General features: G+C 44.5%; 7 protein-coding genes across 7 annotated transcripts; 3 read left to right on the forward strand and 4 right to left on the reverse strand.

Annotated features, from left to right (window-relative positions):
• The first annotated feature begins 509 nt into the window (after window positions 1-509).
• Window positions 510-1,194, forward strand: F4822DRAFT_303528 (uncharacterized protein). The gene is made up of 3 exons (XM_051455213.1): window positions 510-525; window positions 577-744; window positions 883-1,194. The coding sequence occupies exons 2-3, from the start codon at window positions 668-670 to the stop codon at window positions 1,055-1,057; spliced, it is 252 nt and encodes an 83-aa protein (XP_051313917.1). The 5' UTR covers window positions 510-525; window positions 577-667; the 3' UTR covers window positions 1,058-1,194.
• On the forward strand, window positions 979-3,082 carry F4822DRAFT_408757 (general substrate transporter). Its single transcript, XM_051458596.1, has 8 exons — window positions 979-998; window positions 1,198-1,405; window positions 1,462-1,545; window positions 1,606-1,734; window positions 1,821-2,253; window positions 2,330-2,467; window positions 2,521-2,679; window positions 2,747-3,082. The coding sequence occupies exons 2-8, from the start codon at window positions 1,332-1,334 to the stop codon at window positions 2,894-2,896; spliced, it is 1,167 nt and encodes a 388-aa protein (XP_051313918.1). The 5' UTR covers window positions 979-998; window positions 1,198-1,331; the 3' UTR covers window positions 2,897-3,082.
• Window positions 3,083-3,279: 197 nt separating this feature from the next.
• On the reverse strand, window positions 3,280-5,914 carry F4822DRAFT_303641 (Pex24p-domain-containing protein). Its single transcript, XM_051455214.1, has 4 exons — window positions 5,823-5,914; window positions 5,619-5,763; window positions 3,848-5,218; window positions 3,280-3,790 (listed from the first exon to the last, which is right to left on the reverse strand). The coding sequence occupies exons 2-4, from the start codon at window positions 5,628-5,630 to the stop codon at window positions 3,299-3,301; spliced, it is 1,875 nt and encodes a 624-aa protein (XP_051313919.1). The 5' UTR covers window positions 5,631-5,763; window positions 5,823-5,914; the 3' UTR covers window positions 3,280-3,298.
• A 720-nt stretch (window positions 5,915-6,634) lies between these two features.
• Window positions 6,635-9,636, reverse strand: F4822DRAFT_430901 (uncharacterized protein; the record flags this gene model as incomplete). The annotated part of the gene is made up of 3 exons (XM_051461384.1): window positions 6,635-7,830; window positions 7,902-9,015; window positions 9,181-9,636. 3 exons carry the CDS (start codon window positions 9,634-9,636, stop codon window positions 6,635-6,637), a joined length of 2,766 nt encoding a protein of 921 aa, XP_051313920.1.
• A 2,647-nt stretch (window positions 9,637-12,283) lies between these two features.
• Window positions 12,284-13,310, reverse strand: F4822DRAFT_303666 (uncharacterized protein). Its single transcript, XM_051455215.1, has one exon. The coding sequence runs from the start codon at window positions 13,077-13,079 to the stop codon at window positions 12,387-12,389; it is 693 nt and encodes a 230-aa protein (XP_051313921.1). The 5' UTR covers window positions 13,080-13,310; the 3' UTR covers window positions 12,284-12,386.
• A 205-nt stretch (window positions 13,311-13,515) lies between these two features.
• Window positions 13,516-22,633, reverse strand: F4822DRAFT_408768 (FAT-domain-containing protein). The gene is made up of 6 exons (XM_051458597.1): window positions 22,119-22,633; window positions 21,983-22,050; window positions 20,416-21,747; window positions 19,347-20,236; window positions 14,637-19,124; window positions 13,516-14,565 (listed from the first exon to the last, which is right to left on the reverse strand). Exons 1-6 carry the CDS (start codon window positions 22,181-22,183, stop codon window positions 14,101-14,103), a joined length of 7,308 nt encoding a protein of 2,435 aa, XP_051313922.1. The 5' UTR covers window positions 22,184-22,633; the 3' UTR covers window positions 13,516-14,100.
• A 403-nt stretch (window positions 22,634-23,036) lies between these two features.
• On the forward strand, window positions 23,037-24,202 carry F4822DRAFT_303695 (DUF602-domain-containing protein). The gene has a single exon (XM_051455216.1). The coding sequence runs from the start codon at window positions 23,220-23,222 to the stop codon at window positions 24,066-24,068; it is 849 nt and encodes a 282-aa protein (XP_051313923.1). The 5' UTR covers window positions 23,037-23,219; the 3' UTR covers window positions 24,069-24,202.
• The last annotated feature ends 130 nt before the right edge of the window (window positions 24,203-24,332 follow it).

Below are 24,332 nucleotides of genomic sequence, written 5' to 3' on the forward strand. Positions count from 1 at the left end.
ATCAACCATAGCTGGCAATGTTATCACACCCACCTAGACACTTCCTCCAATTTTTCTTAATACGTGTATTATGGTCTCCACGCTACTAAACGTAACAGATCTTGGCTTAACAGCCCCAGATGCCAACAAGTCGGGGAAATCAACAGGGGCATTACCTCTCCCCACGCAAGTTCATGTCATGCCATTGTAGTACCTAACGGAGACAGCTTCTTACCTGGATGGTAGGCTAATGCGGGGGTGGCACGCGGGCATTTTTCTTCAACGCGGGAGATCCTCCCAAGAGGATGGGTAGCTTATATACTTACCCAATCTTACTAGTTATAGAATAGGAAGCTGAACGAGGCCAATGTGCTAGTTAGCTCTAGATGAAATAGACGAATGTTACGACGCGGGGGCAACATCAGACTATAGGTCAAATTTGAACTTTTGTTGAGGGTGTGAAGCGTCCTATTTTGCGTTGTTTTATAGCTGTATGGATGCTATCTACCTAGGTAGTTGATTTTCAGCTCTTCCCGACTAGTAACTGTATATTTGCTTCCTCTGTTCCATCTGTTTTTAAGGCTCAAAATTCATTAGAAGGCATTCTCGCAACGTTTCACGCGGTATTCTTCTTACTGTACACTTCTATCTCGTCCCAAAATACTCATATTGAAATTTTGGAGTTACCATGGCGTTGGTAACGAAAGCGGATATTCGACTTCACCTATTGTGTATCTTTTTTGCGGTCGGATCATTCGTTTGGGGGTAAGACACCATTCTTGTTAGATTCCTCTTGCGCTATTTCAATCCACTCATTACCGGATTCCCCGTCTGAAGCTCAAAGGCTGCCGCAATATTGCACAAGGATTAAGAGCCGCTGCTGATCTTTCCCACATCGTATAGATACAATGTCGGTATCCTCTCGTCTGTATTGGTTCATCCCGGATTTATTAAGGCGATGGGTCATCTTACGCCATCACGAAAAGGAGTAATCACCGCTATATATTATTTAGGAACATGGTACGGCTTCGTTCTTCGTAGAATGCTGCTGTCGCGTAGGCTAATGATACGGCAGTGAGTGATTGGTGTTGAGCTTTTTTTCTCAGTTCGCCTTGGCTTGTTGGCGCAGGGTGGCCGAAGAGACCTGAAATGACCCTGTTCGCTATCAATAGCATCAGAACGACGTTGCGTCCCTACAAATGTGCTAATAATCAATAGGGTTAAGCTATGTATTCATCTCTCATCCAGCTAGTGACCTCTTCGGGAGGCGATACGCGGCCTTAACTGGTATCTTCATTGTCGCGGTAGGCACAGCATTCGAAAGTGGTGCTACAGGCTCTGGTGCATATGCCATGATGATTGTGGGGCGTATAATCTCGGGTATTGGGGTGGGCATGCTATCGACATCTGTGCCCTTGTATCAGAGGTAAATCCTCCCTTTGGATAAGAACGAAAGGAGGCACGCTGACGTACGGCTCTTAGTGAGGTTGCTCCAGCAGGAAAGCGTGGAAAATATGTCGTTTTGAACCACGTCGGGTTTGTTGCTGGTTTGGCGGCCGGTTTTTGGTACGTGTATCATCTCATTTCAAGTCGTAGAATCAAAACCACTGATTGAATGGCTTCTAGGGTCGGATACGGCATAACTTTCTGGGAAGGCTCACAGTATAATGTGTACATTTCGTGGAGAGTTTCGCTCGCTGTCATTTTGATTCCGTGCGTTATTTTCGGAGTTGGGCTTCCATTCCTTCCTGAGACGTAAGTCATTCTGTTCTAAATGGGCGTCCTCTATGCTAGAAGCCTGTTTCGCAATGGCGATGCAATGCTAACGATAATTCAACTAGACCGCGCTGGCTCATCGAACATGGGCACTATGATACAGCTCATAAATCGTTGTACTGGCTGCGAGAAGGTAGTTTCACGGAATCTGAAATCGACGCCGAATTAGCGCACATTCGAGAAAATGTAGAAACGCATCGAATCTCGGGGGAAGCAAACTGGCTATCTCTATTCCGAGATCGAAATCTATTCGAAAGGTTATGGAGAGCATCTTTGCTTCAATTCATGGCACAGATGTGTGGCGCCACTGCTATGAAATATTACTTACCAACGCTGTTCGCAAAACTCGGTCTACCCACAAGAGTCACCCTAATGGCGGGAGGTATTGAGTCGACCTTAAAAATAGGCATGACGGTTATTGAGATGTTCCTTATCGATCGACTCGGCAGAAGGGTGACATTGACGGCGGGTTGTGTGGCGATGGGGTTCGCTATGTTGGTGAGTTGACTTGTCCTTTGTTACTCTCGTTCCTCTTCAATGTAGATGTAATTTGGCTAATAATTTTGAATTCAAGATCAATGGCGTATTGGGACAGGTATACCCAGATAATACCAACAGCGCTGCCGATGTAGTCTGTATTGTGTTCATTTTTATTTATGCTCTGGGTTATAGTATGGGTTTTGGTCCCGCAGCTTGGGTGTACGGATCAGAGGTAAGAATCGTTCAAATTGATCTTCACTATTGAGGTATTAACATAGTTATCAGATATTTCCGACATCAGTTCGAGCTCGTGGACTTAACTTTTCTGCTTCGGGTGGTGCTATCGGTTCTATTGTAGTCGCCCAAGTTTGGCCTGTTGGTATTGATACAATTGGTTCGAAGATCTATTTCTTTTTTATGGCGGTCAATTTCGTCTGCATCCCGGTGAGTCTTAGTAAATCCCGTACCAATAATTTATCGAGTGAGCTTTGGCTGATTCTGAACAATCAAGATAATCGTTCTCTTCTATCCCGAGACGAAGGGTCGGCCGTTAGAAGATATGGATCTTCTATTCAATAAGGCTATCGGAGGAATTGAAGACGTTGATGAACATTCCGAGCCTGTGCTACCTAAAAATGCTAGCCGTCCTTCGCAGAGTTGAAACTTTTGACAATTTGGATCAGATCATCAATAGATCTAATTGATTTAGTCCGACATACACTGCTACAAACACCTGGGTGTGGTCGGACGTCAACTTGGCTATCTCGGGTTCATCGGCGAGTACTAGAAATGTTAGATAGTAGCTATAGTTGAACGAGAAGAAGCAACTCACCACTTTGAGACAAAACATCGCGACCTCATTTGCTAAACTTCATGATTCCATAGCTGATAATCCGTCTATCCTTAATCTTGGCCTGCTCCATGAACACCTAGGTACTATTCCTAGTGGAAATAAAAACAAAAATAGTATTTCGCTGGTATCTACCAAACGCCCCTCCAATGCTATGTGTAATGATCCATCATAATCGTAATTAAGCAGATAGCTTAACAATTCCCATATCCTTCACTCTAAACCCATCTGAGCCTCATCTCCGATACCCCATTGACCTTGATCCCTTTGATGTCCTTGAATTTCTAATTCTAATGCTGGTGTAAGACTACCTTCGTCATCGTTCGAACGTAAACTTGCAGCCTCGCTTGTCCTTCTAGATCTATGTGTGCCACCCGTAGTTCGACGACGTAGCGAAGGACCAGGTAACCTGAACCTAGCCGATTTAGATGAGGTACTAAGGACTGAGACTGCATCGTCCTCTTCCCTAGACGTATTCTTGTCGGGTTCTGGATTCGTCGATACTTCTGGACTAGAAGTGGATACGGTAGATACTTCTATCCTCTCTGAGCTAGGTGTAGAAACTGGAGGTGGTCGTGCGGGCAACTCGGGTGGTGGGGGTGAATTCGAATGATCGGCAATTTCAACCAGTTCAGCATCACGATACCATTTACGTCGACGTGTCCAACGACCCCAACCATCATTTCCTCGACGACCATTCTGCCACTACATGATTGTAAGAATGATTAGCCCACTTAATTGGGTCTAATATGAAAAACGTACCTTGTTATCGTAAAATATCCACCCATTCTTACCAGCATCTGTGTCGTAATCGGGTTCATCAAGATCGGGTGCGCCATCGACACGCCATTTACTTCCTTCTACCCATCTCCATTTCGCATGTCCATCTTCTACTTCTGGTAATTCGAATTCATCTTTAGGAGGTACTACATTATTGTGTTCATCTGTCCAAGCCGCACGTTCGTAGGCGAATAAACTATTCGTCCATCCTAATCCTAACCAACGCCTTTGATTTTCGTATATGATAAATGTGAAGCGTACGCCCGAGTCCTTAGCCCCCGCACGGCCGCTATGTTTAAGAGCTTCCGTCAAGGCGGATGGTGAGATTTTAGCGGTTCCGTTTGGTTTCTTCGTCTTGGAAGTAGCTGTGAAGGGGTCGGCCTGTTTACCATTGGTACCTTCTGGCTTGGCCTTTGTTGGTTCTTCAAATTGTAATCCAGTTATTAATCTTGCTAATTTCCTCATCGTAGCGCTTCGCCATAACAGCGTTCGTGATACTCTACATACTCTAGAGTGCCAAGTAAGTAGAGTGGTCCCAAATACTAAGGCAACTCTTCTTGTCGTTATGATTCGTAGCGGTGGAAGTGTTAATGCTATCCAGACGGGAGTGATGGCTAATATACGAACGAACAATGTAGTCAAGGCTGGTCGGGTGGTTGCGCTAGTAGCTGTTCGTTGTGTAGAAAGGAAATCGGTCATTTCGAGTAAGGGTTCAAGTAGGATATTACATCTAGTCGTAAAGACTTTAACGGTATCGACGATCTCGTCCAACGTTTTTTGGTGTTTCGTACTAGTAAACTCGCTCGCGTTACGTTGATGTAAACCGTTGGCGCTTCCTCCAGCCGATGCGACCGATGCTTTCTTATCCTTGTTATTGGCGACACTTGGATGTTCGGTCCAACCACTACTTGATAACGGACTATATCTTCGTCCGTACATTCCACCTATTATACCCATGACTACTACGATTGGACCGGCGAATCGCACTACGACGTCGCCATAGAGTACCGCTGCCCAGAAGATGATGAGCAATAGGAAACTCTCCCATGGATCCCCGGTTGTCCATGTTAATAATCCCACCAATTTATTAAGCGGCAAGAGAAATGGATGGCTATAAGCTAGGGCGCGTGTGATTTGAGGCGGCGTGGCTAATAGCAAGGGGGATTTTTGGTGTACGAGAATAGTTGATCTTCGTTTGGCAGCCGAGGCGGCAGTGGAAAGGTTCGCGGGAGAGAAAGAGGCATAGGTAGGAGGAGCGTAGGTTGGAGGAGGATCGGAAGGAGTTATAAGACCGTCGACGTCGGCGCGGGAAGTAGATTTCGGGGTCGACATGTGTGTAAGCCAAGGGGTATCCTGAAGCGCGAAAGTAAAGAAAAGAAAGTGTTAGTCTTTTGATACGCGAAGATCATATTATAAGCAAAGTGATATAGATAATACAGATTACAGTATTTTGTTACTGTGCTATTCTGCTGCTGTTTGCTGTCCTATCTCTTGATATTTCACAGTGGTTGCCTGGATGTTATGAAATCATCCTAGACTGCTAAGTTGCTAAACTCCTAGATTGTCGGAGGGAATGGAAATGGAAATGGGAGTAGGAATACAAATGCGAATGCCGAGGTTTATGCACATTGATCATCATCTGGTCCGATGACGCCTTCAATTAAAAACGTATGAGACAACAGCTTTAAACCAATGCAATGGAAAGATGAAAAGGAATAATAATAATGATAATAATGGTTTGGATAGAGCTTACCAGAGCAGCCATCAAGGGCCGTAGTTAAAGAAAAAAAAAAAAAAAAAAGGAAAAGGAAGTTGTCGCGGGATACAATTCGAGACTGCTCTATTCTTGATCGCGGCTAGATTTAATCCGAGTTGCCTGCTGTCGTTACTGCCGCCACCTTCAAAACGACGTCATTTAGTGATGGTAGATCCTGGTACGCGTAACTGTAAAAGATACCTATTATACCTATTCGGTACATGGTAGATAGTTTAATACTTTTCACTACACGTATAGGTAGTTGTAGGTGATATTAAATAGATGGTAAAAACACATAGGTAATAATGAAACGAAAGGATCTAAGAAAATAGAATCAGCTTGAAGATATTTAAAACCATTTCTCATTAAAAAGATTAAAGAGAGATTGGTAAATACTATCCGAGATGATTCTATGATTCCATCTGACAAAAGAAATCTAGCTTGCCTGAAAGAGGTATCAGATACCTTGCTTAATTACCCAATATCGTTTAGCCTGCTGACCTAGCATGACTCCATTGCGGGGAAATAATGCTGACATCTCCAGCTCCTCGGTATTTTCACATGTCACGCCAGCACGCTCTGTAGCTAGGGAGCTTAATACATGTACTACCATCCTAGGTGAATACGTCAGGGATGGAACCCTAGGATAACCTCCACCTTACTTAATTAATCAAGAACGAAGCTGTTTGAAATGTCATATCAAATCACTTTATCATTAGAAGAATTTCAGAAACATGGCATTCATTACTCTAATAACGGGGGGGTATAAGTAGCCTGACTATCTAGTAGGTATCGTGTTAACCTGAGGTAAACTCCACCCCAACATCATGGCTCAAATCAAGGATCAATATAGCAAAGGAAGAATCGAAAAAACTAACCCCCCCTCCTTTTTATCCCCCTTCTCCTAGACCCTCGCAGAACGAACTGTCACCACCATCTTCTCGTCCATTCATGCCTAGGTAGTTGGAACATGGGGTAGTAGATCCCAACGTCGTTAGTCGCGTAAGCAGCCATCATACATCAAGTTTATATTGGATGGCGGGATTTACTTGTCGAATCCATTGAGCGAACCGGCGAGATTGAACCATACCGCTTCCCAACGGGCTTCCTTCACTGCGACTGAAAGCGAGGTTCACCACCGACCCGTCTTCGTGTACTAGCAAGACAAGACGGTGACGGTCACTCAACTCCGCCGCGTGCATTCTAGAAAAGCTAGTATACTTGCATGGGTCAATAGTAACGTTGCCCATTGGTCCTCGTCCCCGGAGGCTCTTTTTGTCAGGGCTGTAAAAGAGCTGGACGCCACGTTCCCCATCCGACTTCGTCCAATGCTGATTGTGATCGTCGTTGTGATATGTAATCAGCTCGAAGTCTGCATTAGCTGTACTGGGTACCGACATACTGGCGATATTTGCTACTCCCTTCTGGGAATCATCTCGGCTCTCGGCCTCAGTAGACTTGAACGCTATACCGAATCCGCTAGGCTGAGAAAGTTGAGGAGGTTGGCTCAAACCAGGTGTCATAGGTGGTTGGTTCATACTTAGAGTCGACTTGTTCGACAATACGTTTGGTACAGAGGATGTAGAGGATGTAGAACACGCCTGATGGGAGAGCTTACGCGCAGACTTCATACCCATTGCTACCGAATCTGCTGGATCCGATGGTCCTGCTGGTCCTGTTAATCCCGCCAAAACTGCTGGCCCTGATGAACCTGCTGAGCCCGCTGAACCTGAGGGTCCTGCAGGTACTGTTGCGTCTGTTGCATCTGCTGCATCTGCCAAACCAGCCTCACCAGCCTCACGCGTTTCAGATGTGGGATTAGCCTGCGAAGCTGATTGACCAGAAGTTTTTGTGCTTCGTAGAGGGTAAGACTCAAAATCAGCCTTAGCTTCCGCAATGACAGAAGGATCGTTGTCCCAATCATGTGGTTCGAGGTCGAGGACGTTATCGTCGACGTCGTTGGCTTCGTTGATGACCTTACCATCCACGTCCGCGTCGGATATCTCGTAATCCTCGTCACCTTCGATCTCACCACCTTTGTCCATCATCTCCCTTAGCAACTTTTCGGTTTCAGTCGTACCATTCGAAGTACTAGATCTAGCCTCCGATTCGAGATCTGAATCGACTGAATCATTGTTATTGCCAGACACACCAGTTCCTTCGGCAGGTCCATGAGCTCCATCATTTCCATAATGGCCGGTAAGAAGAACTAATGAGCAATATGTCAGTTGAGGAACTTGGGTAAAGGAAAAGGGGAACAAGAAAGTATAAACTACTTACCATTCATTCGATTCCTCTCTCTATCATCCCATGTCTTAAAACCTTCCCTCTCGGCAATCCATCGACGTGCAGCATTGAAGGGATCACTGGGATCAGATGGTGCGTCGGTCTTGTAGAGCGGAAATCTTTCTAGATCTTCAGCTGGGAGCCAGGCTACAGTCTGACTTTCGTCGAAGAACATTACTGGGAACCTCCTAAACTTGACTCTAGGACCTCCATTCGCGTACTCCGGCTTCCAACTAATGATCTTGTTGTCGCCATAGACGTAACAACCGGGCGGACGAGAGGATTTCTCCAGTAGGCCAGTATCCTTGAGGGTGGTTCCGCATTCCAAACCACTTCCGTCTTGCGCATCCCATCCTAGGATCATGACCGGGTAAATTAGGTTCTCTCCCCCATCAGCCGTGAGCTTCCAACGGCCATAATAAATGTGGAAGTCCTTCGGGTTTAGAATAATTGGGTTGCCCGGATCGGCGGACTTGGAATCCCTTGGTGCATTCCGAGATGTAGCGGTCTCTTGAGTCGGACCCTGGCTCGTAACTGCTACTTCGGGCGCAGTGGGAAGAATAACAGGAGCGTTGCTGGTAGATTCCTGCTGTTTGTTGTGAGTAGTGCTCAATCGTCTTGTCGTCTTAGAACTAGGCGATTTATGACCAGTGCCATATGATTCTTCTGCAAGTTTGTTGTTCAATTCCGCTAGCGCCTCATTGCAGTCCACTACCTGGTATCCCAGGGTCTTCACGGCTGTATCCCGGTTTCTATCCGGGAAGCCATGGTGGGAACCATTTAGGTGCGTTGCAGCACCCGTGACTGGGTTCGACTTGAAACGAAGATTGTGTTTTCCACACTTGAGGATGTACCACTTATGACTGCCGGCCGGCCACTCCACGATCGTATCCTTGTGGTCAGCTTTGCCATCCTGGTAAACTTCGTTGAATGCGACAAATCTCTGAGGAGCAGACTCGACTTTCTGAGGAGTGGACTCAAATCTCTGAGGAGCAAACTCAACCAAAGGTGTAGTTGCAGGGGTACAAAGGGGATTGGGATTGATGGCGGTATCAAGGCGCAGTCGCTTCGTATTATCCCCAGGCAAAGATGCCTTGCGTTTCTTGGACTGGATTCGCATTATTAGACGTCGTTCTCCTAAGATGGTTTCGTGATGTATGGAACAAATCCAGGGGCGATTTATATAATACAGCGGGTTTTTAAGCGGAAAAGCGGATGGGATCGATAGCATTCGCCGGTCAATATCCTCCGGTCGGCCAGGTCCATTACTTACATCTAGAAACTTCGAGGTATCACCAGCTGTGACGCCGATATCTTTACTCAGAGTTGGCGACGTAAAATGCGTTGCGGCGAATTCTTCATCATCGATTATCTCGCCTTGGTCGTGAAGTGTGTCGTTAGTGGGTATATTTAACTCAAGCTGGTCGTGAGATGTCGGTTGGTGGCGACTAGAACCTCCCATGTAATCTTTCTCGATTTTCTCGATTTGTTGCTTATGATTAGCCTCGAGGGTTTGGATTTCGTACTTAAAACTCTTGTCCGCCATGGGCAAGAGGACGTTCCGATACAAATCTTCAGGCAAAGCTGCCTTCATTTGCTCAAGGTTGTACTCATGGGTTAGGGAAAGGCATTTCTTTTCACTCTCTAGCATACCCTTTCGCAGATCCACAAGTTGATTCATGTTGGCGAGCCGGTTTGCTTGGAAACTCAAGCCAGCCGGAGAATCCATCTTGACTCGAGGAAATCAAAAGAAGATTACAAACGGATCAAATGAAGTGGGAATTCATATGGAAAAAGGTCCAAGGGGAATTAAAGTGACCAAACTAAAAGTGAGGCATCAATTCCAATCCTCGTGTAAAAGTTGCGTTCCTATAATAAGGTTGATTAGCAATGACGAGAAAGAAGGTAGTAGTAAACGATGGAATAAATATAAGAAGTAGAATATGTAAAACAAACCAGAAGATGAATGATGGTACGCAGTAAATGCGGGCCAGCAACGTCGTCTTGCTGCGTAGAGGAGTGATGAAGGTCACTAATGGGTGAAGAGAGTCTGGTACTCCGTATAGGAAAATGACTTGGTAGAGTAGGTAGAGATCAAAGTACGAGTAGGGGGTGGACAAGTATTGCGGTGGGCTGTCAACACGACAACAGAAGGAAGAAAGGATTTAAAAAAGGTAAACGAAAACTGTTCAAGGTCGAGAACCAAGATTAAAAGATTTAGAAGGGGAGGTTACTCGTAATAACGATGTCGTTTTTTGCGGATTTGACGAGCACCTTCAGTATTGGGTAGAACGAATTTTTTGTCATGCGAGGGTAGTTGCCTATACGAAGGAAAGGTAGGAGGCGTGTATCCTCAGTACTTGGGTAGGCAAGAAATCAAAGGTTGGGTGAGGGTCAAATAAATTGATCGAGAAAGAAAAAGAAGTAACTCGTTGGTGTTGAAGTGATGGGTGGGTGACTTCCAATGTCTGGACCTACCGCAGCAACTACAGCACCTATAGGAAGTACCTAAACCAACTAATGCGCATACCTATCGTATGTACCTTCATGTAGATAGGTAGTAGGTAGTAGGTAAGAGCCTAAGATGTAGGTGGGTAGAGACCTGGAGGGTTCTGTACCTACGTTGATAGGTACGTGTATCCCCCGAAGAAGGACGCGAAGACTAAGCGCATGTACTCGCCTTTAGTGTTGGAGAAACCCTACTGATCTTGGCTTAGTCCATTAATTCTTACTTGAACGAAGAAGGTGTGAAGCACCTACATATGTACACATGTACTTATATTCGACAGTGGGAAGTTACCCGTCTTTAAATAAGGTCCCAACGAGCGCTAATGGCTAAGCTGGAAAGGCAAGTACTGCAAGGACGACGAGGAAGTGAGATTCGACATTAGAAGGTAAAATTTTAGGAGGTACATATACAGCAGGGTACCCAAGTATATACTAAAATGACCATCATCAATTGATACATGTATGCCTTGGGCAGAAAGGTACTTAGGTATCTACAGAGAGAAGGGCGCCATATGCGAGTACAATAATACGTGATAGAATAGAAGAAATTCATTCGCCTCTCATTTCCTTCTTTTTTCTTTTTCTTTTAGAATGTCAGGTAACATCGTAAACATTAAGAATAACCACTGGAGGATACATACATTAATTGTCTGTACCTAATATTAGGTACGAGGGACCTAAATTAGTTAGTGTGCGGGCTGTTCCGGCGTTGTGTCTACTGGTAAGACGGGGTAGTAACGCCGCTGATCGTACTAGTGTTATGGGGGTTTAACGTATTAACTATACGACGCTAACCTCGATTGGGGACTGAATAACAACTTCATTTAATCCTTTCGAGATTTCGCCGTTTAACTTGCTTTTCACTAACGGCGAACAGCTTTTATTAATACCTTTTATCCACCTATTGAGTAGTAAGTTATGTATATATATTTTATCGCCTTAGTTCGCCGTATACATGTATACGCACTTAGTACCAATGTAGAGTATCGGGGGTATCGGTGGGAAATGCGGCGGGGAGGGGTACATGCACCCATTTAATTGGCAGCTATAACCACCTGGGTAATTACAAAGCTGTAAGAAGGCGCTATGTACGTTCTTACTAGATGCGTGTATATGTACCTAGGTACTCAAACAGCTGCAGCTACCGGGTAGTGATAAGTACCTACCTATGGAAGTACAGCAGTGACCTATCCGTATGCAAGCCACTGGACCACAGCGTCGGGTTACTAACTCCAGATGTCCGTAAATAGTGGTATGAGATGAGGCCAATTAAATCTAACTACCTAACTGTGTACCTAGGCTCTAGAGTTAGTTGCGGCGTTAGATACAGACGAGGTTGAATTTCAACTACAAACATACCTAGGTACACTTATCTGCTGGATGTACGCAAAGACGTTATTGTTGACCTCAACATCTTCATAGGTAGATAGCATACTTAAGTATCCTTCATTTAATTTGCTATGGGTTATGAGAAATGACATGTCACATAGTACCTATTCATTGTCAACACACCCAGCCAAATAATTTATCTACGGCTATCCTCCCCTCCTTTTCATCAAGATATGTCTACAAAATTCCAGCCACGATTTTATTTCAGCAATAGACGACCAATCATAATATTGTACCTCACGCAGGTCTTAAAACTACCTAGCACATTACGTTCAAGTCTTTCTAACAAACGGACAGTGGTGACACATGGTATTAATAACCCTACCCGTAGGCACAATGTCCGTTTCATTGTATCGTATCGTGGGAGGAGCCATTGAGGGGCAATATAGCAACATAGCCATTTCTAATATGGCCTCAGAACAAGTCGGATGTGTTGTTCACAGAAAAGGCCCATCGGAAGGTTATCCAGCCACCTAGAAAAGACGTAGTGTAACATAGTGTTGGCCATACTGCCTAGGTACCCGAGGCTCATGGTTCCTGGGGAAATATACCTAGGTAGGTAGCGTTTGAATTTCCCAAGCATTATACCCAGTCATCGTCGTTTTTATCCTTGTCTTCCTCTTCTGCATTGTCCTCCTCATCTTCATCATCTTCATCATCTTCATCATCTTCATCATCTTCATCATCTTCATCATCTTCACTACCCTCGTCATCTGCATCCTTCTTTTCACTATCCATACCATACGATTCTTCTAAATCATCCCAATCAGTTCCCGAGAAAATCCTCCCACTAATGATGTTGAACATATCTTTTGACCGAAAAAAGAACTTTCCCATCTTTGGATCCTCATTATCCTCTGCATTCTCTTCATCTTTAAATCCTGGATCGGCGTACACAAGTAATAAACCATGATCCTCGATATCTTCGTTTGTGACGACAATAAAATAATCAGGCATCCAACCAATTAAAGAAGCGCCCCCGTCAGTTGGTTTTATATCTTTATCCATGGCGATATGGGTGGTTATCAATTCGGTAAGGCTTTGACCAGAGAAATCCGGTGTTGGTTTTGCAACGCGTACTACTTTATTTTCCATATATATCGTTTCCCATTCTTCTTGTGGAATTTCGGCAATCTCTTCTAGGCGCGACATAGATATGTTTGGCACCATCGTATAGAGAGGAACGGAAGCAGATTCGGTGTTGGTTTCGTCTAATACCTTTACCATTTCTGGTTGGAAAGGAGGAAGTGATAGGTCTAATGACTCAATTGCCATGATTGATGAATGCAACAAGGAATAAATTTATTAATTCAATCTTGAATTGAGGCGCCAATTAAAAGAAGAACATATCTAAGCAGACAAAGTAGCAAGAGTAGGAATATATAAGATTCGAGGCGTTTAAGAGACGAGTTCATACGCGAATGCGAAATGTTGGAACTGATTGTTGGTGGCGGAGCTACCGTTGCTTGTTGGTTCACCCACTTACCGCTGTATGCATGCAAGTACTTTCTATAACTGGAATCCCTTAGCTAGAGAATTGGAAACAGGGGGAATTTGGACGATCATATGCATCAAGTTTGCCGAAAGTTCCTTGTCTAAAGCCGGGACATTTGTCGAATCGGTACGTTTACCTAGGCAGCGCAACATTGGATACTCGGTTGTGTTCCAAGGTTTACTTGTGTGGTTGAGGCTGGATATTGGGCGAAATAACTACCTAGATAGACGATCGCGAAAAGAACTTGAGGTGAGTAGTTCGGCGAAGTTATTGTAAGATTTCGCATTCAATAATAGTAAGGACGTGCTACGGTAATATGTCGCTGTCTATTCTGGCTCATGTTCATTCTACCATCATTAAGCTAACTAGGATATCCTTATCGTACACTTCTTTACATGCGATGATAGAACGACGAGGTAACTTGTTTGATATGAACATCGATGGGTACATCTTTCTATGCTCCAGACATCTCATCCATAGAATTAACTCTAGCATATTCATTAGGACCAAGACATCAGGTTTAGGGACGACTTAACAATCAATTCATGACGTCTAGCTCGATACTTGACTATTTGCGATACCATAATATCAAAGCATCAAAACTTGATTCGAAATAATCTAGTCATAAATTCGAATCAGATACATTAGGTACCTGGTATTCATGGGAAACCATCTTTCCATCCTTTCCGTCAAGTTCATCACCCCACACCAACTCCAGAATAATCCCATTCCTCCTTGAGAATACATTTAGGGAATCCTTCTTTTGCAACAAGTAGTAAAAATCAAAAGGGTAATATGGATCTACCAGAATGAACACCAACCAATATAATGTTGGCATAGGTTCTCTAGTTTTGTTGCTTCCATAATCAACTTATTGACTTGTGTAACGACGTCAAGTTCTTCGGTCGGCTTAAAATCGCGACCGGTTAATTTTTGATTTACGCGGTCCAATACCTCAACAGCACGAGCATTTTGTATTTCGGCCATTTCCCCTTCAAGTATTTGGCCAATACCATTGATTAAGCTTGAGTTCGTACGAGCTCGGGCACGAGATCCAGGAGGACCACCAGGGTGGGTTGTGTCTGTGGTTCCAGCGGGTTGTTGGGCGAGGAATTCGGAAGGTGGATGTTCTGCGTCTAAGATACTTGGTCTTCGAGCACGTTGAGCACCAGCACCTAAAGAGACTTCTCGTTCGGAACGGAAATTAGGACCAACGGGGGAGGCAGCATTGGTAAGGCGCCATGTTAGTAAGGGATCATGAATGAACTGTAGTATAATTATGTTAGTGATATGGCGATATTGAACAATAGCAATGATGACAAGAAATGGTAACTTACGGCTTCCAAGACGGCCATTACACTCTCCTTGTTTTCGCGAAGTACACGCATGACATGTTCACATGTGATTCGGAAGCTACCTTCAATATTGCTAACTTCCATAGCATATGTAAGCATTCTCGTGAGACGGAATGGTACTCTTTCGGGGTACTTGTCTCGTTTCATGGCAACTTCGAAACAATCGCCGAAGTCGATATGAATAATCTTTCCGGTGATACGATCTAGCATCAAATTGCTAGGATGCCTATCACCTAAACCAAGGATATAGCCGACCATACTCATGACACCTAAGCTTCGTGTGTAGTTGGTTCGTCTTTCAAGCCATGCCTCAGAACTCTTACTCTTTAGCCATAGGACACGATACAAATCTTGACCGGTAGTGTTATCTAATGCGTAACCGAATACCTCGACTTTTTGCATCAAGGTTAAATTGTCGTAGTCCGGTGCCATCTGTAACATAATGCGATGCTCTATATTAAGGAGGATCTTGCGGCTTTCCCGGTATTCGCGGATAAGTACGTGTAAGGTGTCGCTATTTGGTACCCAGCCTAGGAGACCTGAATTTTGGCTAAGAGGAATTGCTGGGTATCTCTGAATACCCAGATGGCGTTTGTAACATTCTGAATCGTTAGCGAGTAGAGTATTGCATAAGCCGAATAATTGCATGACACGTTCATCTTGTCGAATATCCTCATGTCCCTTGAGGAGGAAAGCGTATGAATTTCCATCGCTACCGTTGGTGTTTGCTTTTCTAGGTCGTTGTTTCGAATTGATCACGCTGAATGTCGTATCGAATGATAATATGCGAACGATAGGAGCACCACTACGGTACGTTCCAGGTACAGCAAGGTCAAGGTTTTTGGCGGCTAGCAATTTCGGAGAACAATACGCCAATTCGAGCGATGACATCTGTGGAAGTTGTCTGCCGATTCGACGGAATACTTGGTAATATAGATCCCATGCTTGATTGAGATCATTGACGTCGTGGCTACTTTCGTATTGGCGGCACCATTCTCGTGCTTCCGTAAGATCCCGACCAAAAGTCTGCGCGAAACTTATCTCACGTAGCGTTTCGGGACCACGTTCAAGCAATTCATGTAATGGTCCGAGTGTAGCAAACATGCCTTCAATGTTATGATCACCAAAGTACAATCGAGAAGCTTCCTCAAGGCCTTCATGCCAAAGTTCATGCCATAATACTGCGACCCGAATAAGCTCATGACTGACCGTGTCGGCTTGTTCGACTAGCTTGGCACTATGCGCACGCATACTATCCATAATCAATGCTGCCGACTTGGATCTTCTAGAACTCTGAGCCGACTTCATCGCTACGGTGAGTGGATAGACCAAGGCTTGAGGGTGGTTACGTCCAACATCGGCGAGTAAGTTGTGAATAGATTGACGAACTCGGGTATTGGGTTGGTTGATACGCGCGATTAATTGAGGGATCACCTCTAACCATGTATCAACACTGACAGTACCGAATCCTTGCGTTACTGCAGCGTTGACCTCGCTGCTGCCACCGTGAGCGAACCACAATGTGAGGAGACGTAATGTATCTTGAAGGGAACTTCCTGACGATAATGCGATAGACTTGAAAAAGCCTTGAACAGCAGGTACAACATGATTGATAATGATGGAAGCATCTGCTCTCGGGGCATTCCTATCACCAGGAGGTGTAAGAGCTTGTACAATTTCGAAATTTGCTAGAGCCCATGCATGCCAAGCCTTGTACCACTTCGGATTGTAGTGTGTGGCTTTCGAGTAGGATGTTAGAATATCTTGGACGTTATGATTCTGCCAGTCATGCTTATTCAATGCTACTTGCCATTCTCCTTGTTTTAGGAAACATTTGGCGAGAAGAACTGTCTGATCTTGAATGATCTTTTGCGCCCTTACGCTAGGCATTCCAGTATCTACCGCGTTATGGAAACCATAGTCGCTCATCGCGTCGATTCCATTGGGTGCGGTCTGTATGGCAGCTCTAGCCATTTCAAGACCATGAGCGGACTCATTCGTGAACTTTCGGAGACAGTATAGTGTCTTTTCAGGATGACCAGTCTGTCGTAATTTCGCTCCTTGACCGTATTCCCAATAGAATTTCAAGACGGCGTAAATAACCTGGGGTGGAATCCTAGTTGCCCCTTGTAGTTGAGATTGGCCATCTAGACTCCAATACGGTATTATTGTTTCGAGAGATTGTTCTGTACCGATGAGTTGCTTGAGGGATTTCTCGGCTAATCCCATTCTTCCAGATTTTCGACAGAGGTTCGCAAATTTGATCCACATATGCATGTTCTCAGCTGGAGTGATGACCAATCCACGTAACCTAAGCATTCGTTGCCAGACTTCCACGTTTCTTTGACATCCTTTCAGACGACTCTCCCACGTACGACGCATGGTGATTTTCTTCCTCTCATCTGCTTGCTTATATACAATAATCTCTTCGAGTTCTGCAAGCATCTGTACCCGAACAATAACCTGATAAGCACGATTGTAAGATTCGCTCACGAGGGCGCTTAATTCGGTATCAAGACCTTCCCGGGTTTGCTGGATGCATTTGGCAGCAGCTTGGAATTGGTTGCGGTGTAACGCTAGTATCGCGCCGAAGAATGAACGATCAGGTGAAGACTTCTTCATGGAGTGTAGGTAGTTATCCATCGAGTCCCATTTGCCTAGACCCCAAGCGGCCGCAGTCGCTAGAGGGGCAATACGTCTTTGAATTTCCGGTGCCGAATTTGCCCATGTGTTACTTGTTAAGTTGGCCAAAGCATCCCATTCGCCAAGAGCATGTAAACAACGCATCTTGCCCATAACAATATCAAGAGGAACTGCTTGATCTCGTGGCATTTCCGATTCTCTCTTGTTGTAGAATTGTAAGGCCTCTTCCCATCGCTCTAATTTTTCAAACCATGTCTCTCTAAGCTGAATGCCATCTTTGTAGAGCTGCGCCTTGCGAAGAATGCCTATAGCGGCATCATATTGTTGAAGCTTGTTGTTTATAACAATCAAGGCTTCTACAGCTGGTCCACTTTGATCTTGTAGGAATTCCAACTCCTTATAGTGGAGAGCTTTCGCATATGCATGACAACGAGCGGCTTCCCTTCCGAGGACCCTAATATCAATAGGCAAAGCTTTGTCATCATGTTCCATGAACTCAGCCAGATTGAGTAGGAGTCCAAGTAGATCTGGTGGTACATTCTCCGAGCGTATAGCGTTCTCGATGTTTTGGATGAGTTCATCTTGGAATTGTTCGTATAACTCGCTCCAACAAGACACAAAAGCCGAGTTGAATAACTCACGAGCTAGTGGTAAATGTACACTAGCTAGAACAGCACAGGCTCGTAGGGCATGATTTGGTGATTCGGTTAGGAGGGTGGTACTAAATCGACGAAGCCATTCTTGCCAATCTTCCTTGGTCGATTTACCCTTAGTATCCCAAGCAGCTTTTAGATGTATCGCATTCATCTCGAGTTTCTTGTTTCCAAGGTCGGCAAAGGATGGTTCATCTAGTTGGTCGATAAATCGTGTTTCTGAGCTTAGATCCTGTGGTAGAGCTTCTCCCTTTTGCAACTTGCTGACTAGTAGCTCGTAGTTTTGGTGTTGAATTTGGTTACCTTGTAAGACCTTGGTAACAGTCCCCATGAAATGTAGATAATCCCTTCCAAGTTGTTGGATGAGAGCGCACAACGTATCTAGTGCTGCTACTCGTAGTGACGACTCTCCACTAGCAAGGATTCGAGTTAATGGATGGATAATTTTGGCCGCGTAATCGTTTAGATTGACTTGACGGGATATCTTGCCCACAGTTTCAATAGCGGACTTGCGTAGGAATGTCGGTTGACCTTGTTTCTCAAACGTACGTACCACCACCGGGATGATAAGGTGCATGTATTCTTCACTGCTGGATCCGAAAACAAGAAAGGCATGTAAGACTTTTTCGGAAGGAATTCGTTTCGTAGTCGAATCCTTTTCCAAGACACCAAGCATAGCTGGTAGTAAACCTGCTAAATAGATCTTGAATTCTCCTTCTAACGATCTCGAAATTGCCTCAATTAACGATAATATGGTAGCTTGTAGCGAGGGTGATGTATTCCAGTAATTGTGAAGTGTTTCAATTATCTGGGGTAGATAATTTCGGATGTGTTGACGCACAATGCTGACAAGAGTCGCTAATTGATTGAAATAGGATTCGAGCCGGCCTGGTGGACAATCTCTTATCACCTCTAGGAATGCCGGAATAATACGATCTAGGAAAGAAACGCATTCTAACCCAAGAGTACGGAAGATGTTCATAATAGCTTCAATGACCGCAGCGTGATGTTGAGCCAGAGAACTATCTTTGAGGATGTTCAGAAGAGCGTTAATGACAACAGTAGGATAATACTCCTTATTCGACGGAGTTAAACCTGTCATCATTAGTGATATATCGGTCATTCGGTTGGTTTCGACACGTCGTCTAGCATCAGGGGCTCGTTCTTCGACTTGCTGTGTATCATTTTGGTTAGCATTTTGTTCAGACTCATTTTTCTTGTTATTAATTCTCTGGGGCTTCTTCATTAGGGTGTTCATTTTTATGCCCTTATACTTCTCATGCCTTAGCTCGAAATCAGAACCTTCATCCGAGTAGAGAAGATTGATATTCTCACTCGTAGGGTTTCCTCGCTTATAAGCACGTTGCCAGGTGTATTCGTCTTGGGGATTCTGTACCTGATGTCTGTAGGGATCCAGTGCACCTAAAATTCCCATAAGCTTAATCGTGCCTTGTCGCAGAGGTCCTCTTTGAGGTTCGGCTCGAATGATGTGTTGAAGAAGATCGAGAAGTTCCGGATATTCGAGGTAAGGATCAATAACGTAACCGGAGTTACTCGCAAGTTGACCTAACGTGTGTAGAGCCGCTTCACGTTTGACGTTGGAGGCATGATCTTTCAACGCATCAATGATGATCGGCATAAGCTTGTCCTTATAGGGAAGCATGTCTTCACCTCCAACTGTTGCAAGTTCGCCGATTGCTTTGAGAATAGTAGCTGCGACGGCATGATTTGTATCAGCAGCTTTTGGGAGAAGCACTGAGATCATGGGTTCGACGTATGGTTTGATTAATCCTTGGGCATTCTGTACCAAGTGACTAAGAAGTTTCGCGCTCTCTTCTTTGTTACGTGGGGCATCCGAAAACTCGAGTTCCGTGAGCATTTGAATTAGAGTCTTGCGTAGGGATGGAATGACATAGGCTGGATTATAACGCGCAAGGCGTCCTATGATGGATATAGCTACTTCTCTGATACCAAACACCTCATCGTTTAGGGCGAAGAAGAGTGTACGGATATTCTCCGCTTTGGCAAGGTGAGGATCGAATCGTTCATCAAGAGCTGCTAGAACAGTCTCACGTATTTTCGATTCGGGGTCGGATACACCTACGGTTAGTAGTTTCTCGATGACATCACCGACAACTTGTAATGCATGATAGCTCGTTTGATTCACAATAGGATCTCGTACGTAAAGTTGACAGCATGTAAGGGCGGCAGCTTCACGAACTTCATGATCATCGTCATCGACATATTTAATGGCCACGTCACGAACGAATTCGTTAAGAATGTGGCCTTTACAAAATTAGCATCCCATGTTAGCATTGCTTTTTTTGTAATGAAGGGAGAAGAGGGAAGAAGACGATCATCGTAGCAATAGTAAGTTGTTATAGATGAAGTACTGATGGAATGATAATCGATGGGCGAACGAATAGGGGAGTTACGGATGGAGTCGGAAGAATTGATTGACTTACCTGAAAAGTCGAAGCTTCCCAATGTGTTCAATGCCAGCTTCACTTCAGCTTTTCGGTGTTCATAAGCTTGAGGATCCTTGGCATCCTTCGGGATGATGGGAACAGCTGATAATGTGTTTGGAGTAGGAGCCCCTAAAGGTTTGAATGGCTCTCCGCATAAGACCCTACTTAGCATATCAAGTAGCCTTTCTTGGATGGTCGCTTTCACTGGTGGTATGTAGAAGGCCATGTCGACTAATGCCTGGGTTAACTTTGGAGTGAGTTCGCAAGCAAAGATAGGATCCAGTAGAGCTTCCATATACTTGCTGAGTGTTTGACCAACCGCAGCAGCAAGTCTACTAATGCAATCAAAGACTGGATCGACGGAACCTCGTTTTCGAGATTGGACGCTTAAGCCTTCTCGAACGTAAATAAGAACACCATCGAGGTACGGCGCGATCGAACTTTTAACCGAGTTGGCGATACTTCCAATAGCCAAGAAGGCATCGTTTCGTTCCTTATCCTTCTTCAGCATGCCGGAAAGATATACCATGAACTTGTGAAGGTAGGCATGAGAGAAGTCGTTCGGCGAATATATCGCAAGGACAGGAATGAGTACCACTACGGTCTTACGTATGGTTACATCGCGATGATCTTTATGGCGGAAAACAATCTCGCAAGCGTCCTGATAATGTTCCTGCATATACATTCCACCTTGCTCGAGGAGTTCCTTCAATACCAATAATGATGCATGGATGTACTCGACGGTATTCATCTTAAGGCCTGCGATTGTTTCGTTATACATCTTGGTCATCCATGCTTGCTTCATTTCTTGATCTCGCTCGCGAATAATTTCGAAACAAGCACTAACGGTTTCGGCGGAGGTGGCGCGAATTAACTGCCTTGGATCACGAAGACCTTCCCAAATGAGGTCGAATATTAAACCGACGTAGGCGTACATCAAGGTAGGAGCATTTCGGGCTAGTTCGCGGAGGACCAAGACAGCACTATATCTCTTTTCCTCTACTCTATCCGACTGAAGCCATTCGAGAGCGGTTTTTACTTCGGATTCAACTAACTCGGATATTAAGGAACCACCAGGTTTACATAGCTTGCCTAGAGCTATGGCGGCAGGTTGCATAGGCACGATATCTTTTCCTCGTAAGATGGTTTTGAGATTCGCGGTAAATCTAGTATATTTCGCAGTGACATCGACACCTTCGAAATCGACGAGCGCATCGAGGGCATAAACACCACCTAATCGTTCGGAGGAATCGTTACCGTGTAGCATTAACATGGTAATTCTATTGTTGACGGAATTATAGAATACATGGAATTGTTCCGGTGGAAGGTCTGGGAATAGAAACCATGATCAGCTATAAATTCGGTATATACTCTCGTGTCTATCATAGTAATGCCTCAGAAGCAAGACAAAAGGGATACTATCGCATGTATGGTATTGTGTAGCGCTGTATTGTGTCGTATTGTGGTGGACCGCATCGCATCGCATCGCATCGTATTGTGTTGTGCCGAGTCATGTCGGGTTATATAGCTCTGGTACAAATGAATAGAAATAAAATATTCGTACCTCTATAACAAACAGCAACCAAATCCTTTAGATTACTGGCTGCTTGTTTTCGTATCTCGTCTCCGGCTCTGTTTGCGTCATAAGAAGTGAGTAGGTGGGATAAATGTGTAGACGTAACTGAGGGATCAGATCATACCTCGACTTTAGATCTCTTGTTATAACATCGAGGGCCTCAAGGGCCACTTGCTGTTGTTGCGCCATGATGAACGGTAGCGGCAACGACAACTTGATAGTGTCGAATGAATGTAATGTCGGTCTTCTTTACCCTTCAGCCGCGTTGAAGACAGCTTCAGGAGCCGACCGCAAACAAACGCATCAAGGGTATGGTTGATGGTAGTACTGCGACATTCGATCGCAAGAACAAGATGAAACCTATCACCACCAGGAAGATTAAAGAGGGGAGATAAAAAGAAGGGAATTATTATGCGTAAAGGAGGTATACAGAGAATGAAGAAGGGAGATGAATAAAAGTAGCCTCGTTATAGAGGCGGTAAGAATGTTGTTTGTTGGAGCGTACACTTTGCTCGAATTATCGAGCTCGTGACGAAGAACGAGACAGGAGAAAAAGAAGGGGAGCTTTAGACGGCTTGTACGTACGTAGCCGTGAACAACGCGCTAAACTTTCAAGGTTGTTAGGTAGATACATTCACTATAGGTATTGTAGGTGTACCTAAGCATGTCCTATAATTGTCCTATAATTGTCCTATAATTGTCCTATATTAGCGCATTAAAACACGCGAGTGCCCAAGTGCTGCTTGGTTACACGCGGGTTGACCCAAGAATCCGTGCTACCTGCACGCTACCAAGAAATAATACTAGGTGGTTTTATCCAATCACTGATGCCGGAGACCTTATGACGGTCAAGATTGAGCGTTATTTCAGCGGGTTTTACTGTTTAAGGGTACGCTAAGCTGCGCGTACCGGGTACTTAACTCTGCGAAGTTTAGTACCCACGCACTAGCTTTATCTTATCGATATGAAGTAATACCTAGGTACACTGATTAATGGATTTCAATCCGCCTTGTTGCCGCCACTCTCCTATCGCATCCATCATATTTCCAACAATTCATTGCCATCATTCTGTCGAGTTGACTGTCGCATACTCCTTCGCCTAACTTCGCTCTCTAGTTGTTCTCGGTCTCTACAGACTAATTGAACACTGGGCGATTTAATCAAACTCGTCATCTTCCACGAAATCTTCAATTCTCCCCATTCTCCATATCAATATCTATTCATCATGGGAAATGATGGTGGTTCTATTCCCAAGCGACGTGAGCTCGTACGAGAGGCGGCTCGACTTCCTACAACCTCCGAACTAAAAGCTACCGCTCTCGAATCCTTAACACATGCCTGGACTACATGTCCTCTATCCGACGCACCTCTCGATCTCTCCAATACGGTATCCGACTGGCGAGGGAGATTATATAATTACGAATCCGTCCTACAATGCCTTATCCCTTCTTCCGAAACGCCCATACCCGAAACCCAAGAAGCTGAATTTGCGCGAACGGGAATCAAGAGTCTAAAAGACGTAGTAAAACTAAAGATCACCACAAGGAAAGATGAAAATGGTCGCGAGTTCGCAGCATGTCCGGTTAGCATGAAAGAGTTGGGCGCAGCCACTAAAGGTGTTTATATCGTTCCATGCGGTCATGTTTTTGCCGAAGTAGCTATGAAAGAAATATCCGATACCGAAAAACAATGTCCCGAATGTAGCGAAGCATTCGAACAACAACACGTTATACCCATACTATCTACAGACGAAGCCGAGATAGAAAAGCTAGCGAAGAGAATTGACGACTTGAAAGCGGCAGGACTTGCGCACAATCTAAAGAAGGATAAGAGTGCCGGGAAGAAGAAGCGCAAAGCAGAAGATGCAAGAGGAAACAGAATAGATGGTGAATCGCAAAAAGAGAAGAGTAGTAACCGAGCAAATAAGACTAAAGAGGATAAGAAGGACATATCAAGTCGGATCAACAATCCGATGACGGCATCTCTAACAGCAAAGGTGCTTACAGAACAAAAAGAGAGAACCAAACGAAGAAAGATGGTAGATGGATATAAGAGGAGTGAAGCTGTTAGATAATCATCCTCGAATGAATAATAAATCATACCATGAATATTGTCGATTGCTCGTCCAACCGTGCTGCCCAGTACTCTAGTTACATATGTACATGTTACCTCTCTTCCCTGTCGTACTCCTATCATGTTCACGTACTTCATATGATCCCTTCGAGCTAGAGCCAACAGAAGAGTACAATAAGAAACGTGATATCATAATGCGTGTATCATAATACGTATATAGATGTATTAGTGACATAACTCTATGCTACTATCTTCTCTAAATTCT

Source organism: Hypoxylon trugodes (assembly GCF_022578975.1).
Source record: "Hypoxylon trugodes strain CBS 135444 unplaced genomic scaffold F4822scaffold_6, whole genome shotgun sequence".
Taxonomy (NCBI): Eukaryota; Fungi; Ascomycota; class Sordariomycetes; order Xylariales; family Hypoxylaceae; genus Hypoxylon; species Hypoxylon trugodes.

Bases quoted from the DNA above. Each gene is read 5' to 3' on its own strand.
- F4822DRAFT_303528 (XM_051455213.1), top strand. From the start codon at position 668: ATGGCGTTGGTAACGAAAGCGGATATTCGACTTCACCTATTGTGTATC. The intron at 745-882 runs GTAAGACACCAT...CACATCGTATAG, and splicing joins GTCGGATCATTCGTTTGGGG to ATACAATGTCGGTATCCTCT.
- F4822DRAFT_408757 (XM_051458596.1), top strand. From the start codon at position 1,332: ATGATGATTGTGGGGCGTATAATCTCGGGTATTGGGGTGGGCATGCTA. The intron at 1,406-1,461 runs GTAAATCCTCCC...TACGGCTCTTAG, and splicing joins TCTGTGCCCTTGTATCAGAG to TGAGGTTGCTCCAGCAGGAA. The intron at 2,680-2,746 runs GTGAGTCTTAGT...TGAACAATCAAG, and splicing joins TCAATTTCGTCTGCATCCCG to ATAATCGTTCTCTTCTATCC.
- F4822DRAFT_303641 (XM_051455214.1), bottom strand. The intron at 3,791-3,847 runs GTACGTTTTTCA...ACAATCATGTAG, and splicing joins GGATATTTTACGATAACAAG to TGGCAGAATGGTCGTCGAGG.
- F4822DRAFT_303666 (XM_051455215.1), bottom strand. From the start codon at position 13,079: ATGGCAATTGAGTCATTAGACCTATCACTTCCTCCTTTCCAACCAGAA.
- F4822DRAFT_408768 (XM_051458597.1), bottom strand. From the start codon at position 22,183: ATGGCGCAACAACAGCAAGTGGCCCTTGAGGCCCTCGATGTTATAACA. The intron at 22,051-22,118 runs GTATGATCTGAT...TGACGCAAACAG, and splicing joins ACAAGAGATCTAAAGTCGAG to AGCCGGAGACGAGATACGAA. The intron at 20,237-20,415 runs GTAAGTCAATCA...AATTTTGTAAAG, and splicing joins GGGAAGCTTCGACTTTTCAG to GCCACATTCTTAACGAATTC.
- F4822DRAFT_303695 (XM_051455216.1), top strand. From the start codon at position 23,220: ATGGGAAATGATGGTGGTTCTATTCCCAAGCGACGTGAGCTCGTACGA.